This window comes from Schistocerca cancellata, chromosome 8 (assembly GCF_023864275.1).
Source record: "Schistocerca cancellata isolate TAMUIC-IGC-003103 chromosome 8, iqSchCanc2.1, whole genome shotgun sequence".
Classification (NCBI taxonomy): domain Eukaryota; kingdom Metazoa; phylum Arthropoda; class Insecta; order Orthoptera; family Acrididae; genus Schistocerca; species Schistocerca cancellata.
This window is the reverse complement of record NC_064633.1, coordinates 283,816,311-283,828,761: the sequence shown is the minus strand read 5'-3', so window position 1 is coordinate 283,828,761 and position 12,451 is coordinate 283,816,311. Positions and strand designations below refer to the sequence as shown.

General features: G+C 48.1%; 1 protein-coding gene across 1 annotated transcript in view; it reads left to right on the top strand.

Moving 5' to 3' along the window:
* The window catches only part of LOC126095516 (WD repeat-containing protein 81), a 308,162-nt gene that overhangs the window by 103,183 nt on the left and 192,528 nt on the right, over positions 1–12,451 (top strand). Inside the window, exon 11 of the mRNA XM_049910301.1 lies at positions 10,784–10,970. Within this exon, the coding sequence (XP_049766258.1) occupies positions 10,784–10,970 (187 nt within the window). The remainder of the gene's footprint in view (positions 1–10,783; positions 10,971–12,451) is intronic.

The window sequence follows — 12,451 nt, the reverse complement described above, 5'->3', positions numbered from 1 at the left end:
AGGCTATCTCCATACCAAATTTTATCAAAATCGGTTCAGCAATTTAGTCATACATAACAGACAGAATTGTCTTCGCATTTGTAGTGTTAGTATGGATTGAAGGGATCAGTTGGCCATGGGAATTAAAGGGCTAAAATTATACAAAAACAAAAATTACTATAAAATAACAAAATGAAAGTTAAACAAAAGTCTTGAACCACACAAAGAAAGCTGTATATAGTGAATACAAATAAAAGAATTGATAATGAAAGAGACAGATAATTTCAAGCAATTAATGTAGTAATGGAAAATGTCTGTTTTGATACAGCAGATTGTATTTTTTTTCTGTGGAAACATTTACTTTATGATGACCAAAGGTTCCTTCTGAAACAGTCATTAGGAATAGATAGATTGCTTGCAGTCTGCCTTTGATTTACGGAAAGAATAAAGACACTTCAACTGTCAAAATTTTATCAGTAAACTGTTGAAATACTCGGAACAAAGTGCCTAAATTTACTGTCCTCCAGAAAAGTTCTCAAGCTCAAATTATTCTTGGGACCAAGAGGTGGTTGAAACCCAAAGTAGAAAGCTCTGAGATATTTAGTAAGTCAAGGAATGTATATTGGGAAGACAGATTAGACACTGTAGGAGAGGTAGTGTTCCTTGCAGTTGAAAAAAATATTCTGTCTATTGAGGATGAAATTGAGTGTGATAGTGAAGTTATCTGGTCATGTATAACAGATCTAGGTGAAACCAAGTTCATTGATGTTTTTAGTGGCCACCCTATTCTGTTCTGACACTATGTAGTGGCACTTTTAACTTACTGGGTATGTGGATTCATTGTAGGAGGCACAGACAGACCGTCTTTTCCAAAAACTGTCTTGAGCAACTAGTTGAACAGCCCCCCCCCCCTCTACATGCAATCGGAATATCTTAGAGCTTGTAGCTACAGACAGGTTGGAGCTTATCAATCACATCAGTATGGAGATGGAGATTAGTAACCATGATGTCACCCTAGCGACTATGATTTCGAAAGTTAATATATCAATCAAGAAGACTAGGAGTGCGTTTCTGCTAGAAAAAGTAGGTAAGCAATCATTAGCATCTTACTTAAAACAAAGAATTTAAATCATTTAGTTTCAGTATGATGGACATAGAGGACTTATGGGCAAAGTTTAAACAGACTGTAAATCATGCTCTGGAGAAGTACGTGTGTAGTAAGTGGATTAAGGATGGTAAAAACCCACCATAATCCCCAGGTCCAGATAGAACCCCAGCTCAGTTTTACAAAGAGTACTCTGTGGCATTGGTCTCTTAATTAGTTTGCATTTATTCCAATCTTTTGCCCAGTGCAAAGTCCCAAGTGACTGGAAAAAAGTGCAGGTGACTCCTGTGTATAAGAAGGGTAAAAGAACAGACTTGCAAAATTACTGACCAATATCCTTAACATCGGTTTGCTGCAGAATTCTTGAATACATCCTGAGCTTGAGTACAATAAATTTCCTTGAGGTAGAAAAGCTTCTGTCCACAAATCAACAATATGAGTGGCATGAAGACTTCTTAAGTAATAGAAACCAATATGTTGCCTTCAATGGCGAGTGTTCACAATAGACAAGGATATCTCCAAGAGTGTCCGAGGGAAGTGTGATAGGGCTGCTATTATTTTCTATATACACAAATGATCTGGCAGCACGGTGGACTATAGTCTGCCATTGTTCGCTGATGATGCTGTGGTGTGCAGGAAGATGTTAGACTTGAGTGACTGTAGGAGGATACAAGATGTCTTAGTTAAAATTACTGGTTGTTGTGATGAATGGCAGCTAGCTCTAAATGTAGAAAACTATAAGTTAATGCACTTGAGCAGGAAAACCAAATCCATAATGTTTGGCTAAAGCATTAGTAGTGTCCTGCCTGACACAGTCATATCATTTAAAAATATGAGTGAAACATTGCTAAGCAATATGAACTGGAACGAGCATGTGAGGATTGTGGTAGAGAAGGCGAACAGTGAATTTTGGTTTATCGGGAGAATTTTAGGGAAGTGTGGGTCACCTGCAAAGGAGACTGCATATAGGGACACTAGTGCAGCATATTCTTGAGTATTGCTAGAGTGTTTGCGGTCTGCACCAGGTCAGATTAAAGGGAGACATCAAAGCAATTCAGAGGCAGGCTGCTAGATTTATTACCAATAGGTCTGAACAGCACATAAGTATTACAGAGATACTTCAGGAACTCAAAGGGGAACTGCTTAAGGGAAGGCAAAGTTCTTTTCAAGGAACACTACTGAGAAATTTATAGAACTGGCATTTGAATCTGTCTGCAGAATGACCAATCTGCCACCGACATACATTTCACATAAGGATCACAAAGATAAAAGAAATTAGGACTCATATGGAGCCATATAGATAGTCATTTTTTCCCTCGCTTTATTTGTTAGTGGAACAGGAAAGGAAATGGCTGGTTTTGGTACAGGGTACCCAACTGCCATGCATGTAATGATGCCTCGTGGTGTACTTACATAGATGTAAATGTAGGTGAAAGAGTGGAGAATTCAAAATAATTAAATCAAACTTCATGGCTGTAACGGTCCTGTATGATGTACTGTCTCTGTAAAGGATCTTATGAAGAATCAATGACAGCAGAGGAGTGTCAAAACAATAATGTGTGAAGAATTCAATGACTGCCGTGGCTAAGCCTTATGGAAAACCTCTCATAATATCCAAAGAAATATGGTCACATCTTAAAGTGGTTAATGACACCAAAGTTAGTGTTGTGATACTCAGAGATGACACGAGCTGAAATTGAGGGTAGCAAAGCAAGAGCAAAAGTACTGAATTCCATTCACTATCATTGGTATTAAGAAACAGCTGAAATTGTGAAAGACCACAGGGGGCAGTTAAATTCGTGCCAGATTCTGTATGCAGATTATGAAACTGAGTTAGACTCTCTCTTCGGATAATAACCATAGATACCTTGAACAAAAAGTTGTTTCCAGGGGTTGGAAGAAAGCGGACCTTGCACTCATTTACAGGAAGGATAAAATAAGTGATTTATGAAACTACTATTCAAGATTATTGACATTCATCTCTTCTTCAATCTTAGAACATTTTCTGAGCTCAACTAATGGGGTATATGAAACAGGATGGCCTCTTTCATATCAGCTAGCATGAATTCTGAAAATGTTAGTCGCATGAAACCCATCTTGCACTTCTCTCACAAGATATCTTGAAAATTGTTGATCAAGGCAGTCAGCTGGAAATGACATCTCTTGACCTCTAAAAATCATTTGATACAGAACCACACCAATGCTGATTAAGAAAATAATTATCATATAGAGTACGAAATGAAATTTGAGATTGGATTGAGGATTGCTGGTAAGGGAGAAGATTTTTCATGGAGACTCATTGATAAAAATAGGAGAAACTTAATGCACACCCAAGGAAAGTGTGTTGGGACTCTTACTCTCATTTTGTGTATTAAAAATCTGACAGAGAGTATTAACAGTGACCTCAGTATTTGTGTCTGGTCAAGGAAAACCATCATAATGACCGGGAGAGCAATGTGCTGACCACACACCCCTCCTATCCGCATCCTCAGCCGAGGATGACACGGCGGCCAGATGGCCTCGATGGGCCACTTGTGGCCTGATGACGGAGTGCTCAGTATTTGTGCAGATGACACAGTTATCTGTAATGAAGTACTACGTAAAAAAAAAAAAACTACACAAATATTTCAAAATGGTACAAAGACTGGCTACCTGCTTTAAATGTGCAGAAATGTAAAACTGTACAGTTAAAAAGAATAGAAAAAAAGTAGTATCCTGTGACTACAATGACAGTGTCACAGTTGAAATTGGTCAACTCAAACAAGTACTGGGGTGCAAAAATTTGTCATTGTCATTGGTTTACAGCTCCAGTTGCCAGGGTGTGGCTTACAAGTGCTCCCCATTTGTGTCTTCCATGTACCAGTCTTCTCTCAAGACAGTATCCCAGCTGACTACTGTTGTCCTGTATCCACCTTCACTTGCTGCAGTCAGCTCTCTCTTGGCTTCCGTTCCAGTCTCTTATCAATCATATTTTTATCTAGCTATTATTTTTCCATCTTTCCCTTGCCCATTCTCTTGATGTGACCAAATTATCTCACATGGGCCCTTGTCACTTTTGCTTTCAATGATGGGTTTACTCCAGCATTTTCTCCTTTTCCTTACCTACTCCTTTCTAGTTGCAGAATCTCATTTCTGCAGCTTGTAGGGATTTGTCAATCTGTTTGATTGTTGCGACTTTCTGAGGATACGAGATGGTATGATCAAGTAGGCTCAGCAAGAGGCAGACTTCAGTTCACTTATATGTTACTGCACAAATGGTGTAAGTCTACAGAGGCAGTCACTTATAATACACCTTTGTGACTCATTTTAGAATATTTCTCAAGTTTACAGAGCCCATACCAGGTAGGACTAACAGTGGATATTGAGCATATACAAAGAAGGGCAGCAGAAATCATCACATTTTGTGTGTCTCATGGGATAGTATTGCAGAAATGCTGAAAAACCAGAATTGGCAGATCCTTGAAGATAAACATTAACTAACACATGAAAACCTGCTTGTAAAGTTCCAAGAACAGATCTTAATTGAGGAATTTAGGAATGTACTGCAGCCTCCCAAACATATTGCTGGAGGCACCATGAATAGAAGGTTATATTAACTGCAGTGCACACACAGCCATTTTAACAGCCATTCTTCTACATCTACATACATACCCTACGAGCCACCCTATGATGCATGGTGGAGGGTACCTTGTACCATTGCTAGTCATTCACTGTCCTGTTCCACTTGAAAATGGAACAAGGGGAAAAAAAACAAATGCCAGTCCTCTAAAATTTCTCGATAGTATTTCTAGAACAGAATGTAGTCTTCTCTGCAGGGGAGAATTTACAGAGCATTTCCATAATACTCCTATGTTGATTGACACTACCAAAAAAAACTAGCAGCATGCCTCTGAATCATTTCAATGCCCTCCTTTAATTCAAGCTAGTGGAAGTCTTAAAACACTTGGCAGGTAGAAGGGAAGTACCTTCAGTTTGCAAAATATATAGGTTATTTCAGACGTAGATTGAAATATTACAAAATAATTATTTTACTTTTTATATTTGTCAGGAAATTCTCTGTGTCAGTTGCAGATATATTCTGTTGTATTATGTGTGGTTCTGAAACTTCCTGGCAGATTAAAACTGTGTGCCGGACCGAGACTCGAACTCGGGTCCTTTGACTTTCGCGGGCAAGTGCTCTACCAACTGAGCTACCCAAGCACGACTCACAACTCGTCCTCACAGCTTTACTTCCGTCAGTACCTCGTCTCCTACCTTCCAAACTTGTGTGGCTCTGTTTGTTGAGGCAGATTCATACTCCTGTAGAAATGATCCTTTATCCCTCTCCCACTTCCCCTCACCCTCACCCTCACCCTCACCCTCACCCTCACCTTTGCCCCCCACTCTCCTTCTACTTGCCTCTCCCTGTCTCTCCCCCCATCTCTATTTCCTCCTCCCTCATTCCCCCTCCCCCATCATTATGCCCTCCCTCTCCCCCTCCCCACCCACCCTCTCACCCTCCCCTCCCTTCCCTCTCCCCCTCCCCTACCTCCTTCCCTATCCCCTCCACTCCCCACTCCCTTTCCCCTTTCCCTATCCCCTCCACTCCCCACTCCCTTTCCCCCCTCCCCACCCTCGCTTCCCCCCTCCCCTCCAGACCTTCTCCCTCCCCTCCGACCCTCCCATTTCCTCTCCCCTCACTCCCTCCCTCCCTTTCCCCCTCCCCTCCGTCCCTCCCTTTCCCCCTCCCCTCCGTCCCTGCCTTTCCCCCTCCCCTCCATCCCTCGCTTTCCCCCTCCCCTCCATCCCTCGCTTTCCCCCTCCCTCCCTCCCTCCATTTTCCCCTCCCCTCTCCACCCTTTCTCTCTCCTCTACCCCTCCCTTTCCCTCACCCCCATCCCTCCCTTTCCCCCACCCCATCCCTCCCTTTCCCCCACCCCATCCCTCCCTTTCCCCCACCCCATCCCTCCCTTTCCCCCACCCCATCCCTCCCTTTCCCCCACCCCATCCCTCCCTTTCCCCCACCCCTCCTTTTCCCTCACCCGCACCCCTCCCATTCCCTCACCCGCACCCCTCCCTTTCCCTCACCCCCACCCCTCCCATTCCCTCACCCCCACCCCTCCCATTCCCTCACCCCCACCTCTCCCATTCCCTCACCCCCACCTCTCCCATTCCCTCACCCCCACCCCTCCCTTTCCCTCACCCCCAGCCCTCCCTTTCCCTCACCCCCACCACTCCCTTTCCCTCACCCCCACCCCTCCCTTTCCCTCACCCCCACCCCTCCATTTCCATCTCCCCCACTCCTCCCTTTCCATCTCCCCCACCCTTCTCTTTCCATCTCGCCCACCCCTCCCTTTCCGTCTCCTCCAGACCTCCATCTCCTCCACCCCTCCCTCCCACTCCACCTCCCCCTCACTCTCCACCTCCCCCTCACTCTCCACCTCCCCCTCACTCTCCACCTCCCCCTCACTCTCCACCTCCCCCTCACTCTCCACCTCCCCCTCCCCTGCCTTCTCCTACTCCACCTCCCCCTCCCCTGCCTTCTCCTACTCCCCTTCCTCTCCCCCTCCCCCTCCCCCTCCCCCTCCCTCTCCACCTTGCCTCCCTCTCCACCTTGCCTCCCTCTCCACCTTGCCTCCCTCTCCACCTTGCCTCCCTCTCCACCTTGCCTCCCTCTCCACCTTGCCTCCCTCTCCACCTTGCCTCCCTCTCCACCTTGCCTCCCTCTCCACCTCACCCTCCCTCTCCACCTCACCCTCCCTCTCCACCTCACCCTCCCTCTCCACCTCACCCTCCCTCTCCACCTCACCCTCCCTCTCCACCTCACCCTCCCTCTCCACCTCACCCTCCCTCTCCACCTCACCCTCCCTCTCCACCTCACCCTCCCTCTCCACCTCACCCTCCCTCTCCACCTCACCCTCCCTCTCCACCTCACCCTCCCTCTCCACCTCCCCTCCCTCTCCACCTCCCCTCCCTCTCCCCCTCCCTCTCCCTCTCCACCACCACTCCCATTCCCTCTCCACTCCCCCTCCCTCTCCACTCCCCCTCCCTCTCCACTCCCCCTCCCTCTCCACTCCCCCTCCCTCTCCACTCCCCCTCCCTCTCCACTCCCCCTCCCTCTCCACTCCCCCTCCCTCTCCACTCCCCCTCCCTCTCCACTCCCCCTCCCTCTCCACTCCCCCTCCCTCTCCACTCCCCCTCCCTCTCCACTCCCCCTCCCTCTCCACTCCCCCTCCCTCTCCACTCCCCCTCCCTCTCCACTCCCCCTCCCTCTCCACTCCCCCTCCCTCTCCACTCCCCGTCCCCCTCCACTCATCGTCCCTCACCCACTCCTCCTCCCTCACCCACACCCCCTCCCTCACCCACTCCCCCTCCCTCACCCACTCCTCCTCCCTCTCCCACTCTCCCTCCCTCTCCACCTCACCTCCCTCTCCACCTCCCCTCCCTCTCCACCTCCCCTCCATCTACCCATCCCTCCCTCCCACCCACCCTCCCTCCCTCGCCATGATCATCCCAGCGCCTCCCCCTCTCACCACCACCTCCCCTTCCCACCGCCTCCCCCTCCCTCTGCCTCCCCCTTGCTCCTCTCCCTCTGCCTCCTCCTGGCCTCCTCTCCCTCTGCCTCCTCCTGGCCTCCTCTCCCTCTGCCTCCTCTGACCTCCTCTCCCTCTACCTCCTCTGGCCTCCCCTCACTCTGCCACCTCTGACCTCCTCTCCCTCTACCTCCTCTGGCCTCCCCTCACTCTGCCTCCTCTGACCTCCCCTCCCTCCGCCTCCTCCTGGCCTCCCCTCCCTCCACCTCCCCTCCGCCTCCTCCTGGCCTCCCCTCCCTCCACCTCCCCTCCCATCGCCTCCTCCTCCCTCCCTCCCTCCATTTTCCCCTCACTCCATGACTGCCACCTTCCATATCACCCCGTCCCTATCCTTCCCTGGTCCCCTCCCTTTTGCTCCTCCCTCATTCCCCCTCCCCATCGTTATGCCCTCACTCTCATGCCCCCCTCCCCCCTCCTTCCCTCCCTCCCTCCCTCCCTCCCTCCCTCTATCTCCATCCCACCTTCCCGCTTGCCCTCTGTCCCCATCCCATCCTCCCTCCCTCCCTCCATCCCCATCCCTCCCTCCATCCCCATCCCTCCCTCTCTCTGTCCCCATCCCTCCCTCTCTCTGTCCCCATCCCTCCCTCTCTCTGTCCCCATCCCTCCCTCCCTCCCTCCCTCCCTCCCTCCCTCCCTCCCTCTGTCCCCATCCCTCCCTCCCTCCCTCTGTCCCCATCCCTCCCTCCCTCCCGCTGTCCCAATCCCTCCCTCCCTTCCTCCCGCCCTTTCCCTGTCACCACCCCTCCTTCCCTCTCCCCATCCCTCCCTTTTCCCCATCCCTCCCTCCCTCCCTCTTCCACATCCCTCCCTCCGTCCCCATCCCTCCCTCCGTCCCCATCCCTCCCTCCGTCCCCCTCCCTCCATCCCTTACTCCCTCCATCCCTTACTCCCTCCAGCCCTTACTCCCTCCATCCCTTACTCCCTCCATCCCTTACTCCCTCCATCCCTTACTCCCTCCATCCCTTCCTCCCTCCATCCCTTCCTCCTTCCATCCCTTCCTCCCTCCCTCCCTCCCTCTCTCCCTCCATCCCTCTCTCCTTCCATCCCTCCCTCCCTCCCCCTCTCCTTCCATCCCTCCCTCCCTCCCTCCTCCTCCCCTCCATCCCTCCCCCTTCCACTCATCTCGCTCTCCCTCCCCCTTCCTATCATCTTCCCCTCCATCCCTCCCTCCCTCTCTCTCATCTCCCCCTCCCTCCCTCCCTCCCTCTCTCTCATCTCCCCCTCCCTCCCTCTTTCCTCCTTCTTCCCTTGTTCCCCTCTGCCCATTCCTCTCTGATTGTCTTCGATTTCTCTCACTCACTCACTGCTTCACTCACTCACTGCTTCACTCACTCACTGCTTCCCTCACTCACTGCTTCCCTCACTCACTGCTTCCCTCACTCACTGCTTCACTCACTCACTGCTTCACTCACTCACTGCTTCACTCACTCACTGCTTCACTCACTCACTGCCTCACCCACCCTTCCCTTCCTTGTCCCTCCCTACCTCCATCTGTTTACCCCTCTCACCCTCCTAGCCCCTCCCTACCTCCACATCCTTTCCCCTCCCTCCCTTCTTCTCTCCCCTTCCCTCCCCCTTCTCTTCCTCCTAAGTTCCTCTGTCTCTTCCCCTTCTCTTCATCCATCTCTTCCCCTCCCTACCACCTCCTATTCCCCTTCCCTCTCTCTCATTCCCTACATCTCTTCTCCTCCCCTACATCTCTTCTCCTCCCCTACATCTCTTCTCCTCCCCTACATCTCTTCTCCCTGTAATCCCCTCCCTTCCTCCCTCCCTCTCCCTCCCCCTCTCCCTCCCCCCCTCTCTCTCTCTATCTATCTATCTATCTCTCTCTCTCTATCTCTTCTCCTCTCCTACATCTCTTTACTCCCCTACATCTCTTCTCCTCCCTTTCTCTCTCACCCTGTTCCTCCTTTTCGCCCTATAATCCCCTCCCTTCCTCTCTCTGTTCCTCCACCTCTCCCTCCTTTTCTCTCTCTCATCCCCTCCATCCCTCTCTTCCTCCTTTTCTCCCTCTCATTCCCTCCATCCCTCTCTTCCTCCTATTCTCCCTCTCATCCCCTCCATCCCCCTCTTCCTCCTATCTCCCTCTCATCCCCTCCATCCCTCTCTTCCTCCTTTCTCCCTCCCATCCCCTCCATCCCTCCCTCCCTCCTTTTCTCCCTCTCGTCCCCTCCATCCCTCCCTCCCTCCCTCCCCCCCAATCTGACCCTCTCCCTATAACCCCCTCCCTTCCTTCCCTCCCTCCCTCCCTCCCTCCCTCCCTATAACCCCCTCCTTTCCTCCCTCCATCCCTATAACCCCCTCCGTCCCTCCCGCCCTCCCTCCCTCCCTCCCTCCCTCCCTCCTCCCTTCCTTCCCTCCCTCTCACCTTCCCTCCCTCTGACCCCTCCCAGTCTCCAGTTCTTTGTCCTTCTCCTCCATCCATTCCTTTGTCCTCTACCCTCCATTCCTCTGTTCCCCTCGTGCCCTTCCCCTTCCTCCCTCCTTCCATCGTATTTGTTTATTAAATTAATATGTGTTCTTCATGATGAACCTTGATCTGTTAGAAGCTAATTTCGTCACTTCTGCATAATTAGACTGCTGCATTATGTGTTTTGTTTTAAGGATGCCGGTTGCGGTCTTCCTTGCCTTGTAAAGTTCCTCTAGGTGAAAATTAAACTGCGGTAGTTTTAGTATGACATAAGGCTGGAGAAGTCTGTTGAAAGGGTGTTAGACCTATAACAGTGTTTAACAATGTTTCATTCTTCTAGATTAAAAGGATAGATATTTTATTCTGTTTGTTTCTTGAGATTTTAATATATTAATTTAACTTTGCTGTAGTAACAGTTCTGTTTTGAACAATGTTCTGTAATATGCGGCATCAGAAAGTGAAGACATTCATATACATCACTGATAGCTATTTTATGTTCATGACTAGTGCAGCCATCAGGAATTTCCATAAAGGATTAACCAGCTATACTGGCCAATGAGATGTTGGAGTCCTAATGCAGAGACTGCTGGCAGACTTGTAATATCGGTACTGAGTAGGAAAGTTTTAAAATAAGAGAAGGGATGTGCTTCTTAGATTTATAATTTATTTTCTGTCTTTTGTAGGCAATGAAGAAAGTATTTGTGCTGTGTTTCATAGGTTCTGGGCTGCATAGTGGTTGAAATGCTGCTTGCTCAACAACTAAGACCTACCAGCAGCAGTGAACCAGTTTGTCCCATGTTCAGACTTGAAATATGTCGTGCAGCTTTGTCACGAGCTGCTGACATGTTACCACGCAATGTGAGGCATGCAATATCATTGTTGCTCATGGAAGATACCATGAGAGGTAAGTTAATGCACATTTCTGATTTGTGATGTGACATTGTGTTTTGAGAGTATTACACAGAGAACAGAACCCCCTGACCCCCTGTGCGATAGTATCAAAATTCCATAAATATTATGAACTATCCATATATAACTGTAGTCAAAGCAGAACTGACAGTTGCTCCATATGTTGATGTGACAGCTGATAACTTTCATGAATGTGTACCAGAACACTCTGATGTTCACTTGTTTCAAAATTTTGTATTTTCTACACCTTTTTCAAAAAGATATTGCCTTAACTTGTAATGTACTTCTATTAAATTACCCTCTCATCTGAAACAAAACTTCATACATACTAAGCCCTGTATCATCATTCATAATGAATTCACATTATAAAAAAGACTCAACAGTGAAAATGATATTATTGGAAGTAATTGTGCTCACTCAGCATGAAAATATTTGATGTTCGGGTTTAGAAAGGACACATTACTTGTTTCTTAGCATTGATTTAGTTACACTGTTACTGTCTTGTGTATTGTGTTTATTCCAGAAACCTTTACAAAGCAGATATATAAAATCATTATTTTGCCCAGTATTGTTCAGCCAGTGCTTCATTAATGCCAGTGGTACTAAAATGTAATTGCTCATGTGAAAGAACCACATCGTTACTGGCATAACAATCACAGTTATGGAAAGAGGAAAGAACACCAGTCCAGCACAGGAAAAATTCCACTTCCATTTCATTCAAATTGTAACCTTTTTTTTCAAATTAAGTGTTGTTTTAAGAGTAGTTTAAATTCAACAAGGAAAAACCTTCAGTTGGACATAAAGAAAACTAAGAGAACCATAAGGTTGGAAAATATCTGAAAAGTGAATGAATGGGTCAACACAGGAAATCAGTGTTGTTACACAACACACTGAGGTGAAAAAAGTCATGTGATAGCAATAGCCACATATACATATGGAAGTTGTATAATGCACACAAGGTATAAAAGGACAGTGCATTGTTGGAATATGACTACACAGTGAGAATTAACAGACTTTGAATGCAAAATGGTAGTTGGAGCTAGACACGTGGGACATTCCATTTTGGAAATCATTAGGGTATTCAGTATTCTGAGATCTGTGGTGTCAAGAGTGTACAGAGAAAACCAAATTTCAGGCATTACCTCTCATCACAGACTATGCAGTGAGTGACGGCCTTCACTTAACAGCCAAGAGCAGTGGCATTTACTTAGTGTTGCCAGTGCTAGCAAACGAACAGCACTATGTGAAATAACAGCATAAATCAATGTGGGACTTGTGACGAATGGATCCTATAGAGCAGTGCAGTGAAATTTGGTGTTAATGGGCTATGGCAGCACACATCCAATACAAGTGCCTTTGCTAAAGCACGACGTCACCTGCAGTGCCTCTCCTGGGCTCTTGACCTTATTGTTTGGACCCTAGACAACTGGAAAACCACGGCCTGGTCAGATAAGTCCCAATTTCAGGTCACAAGAG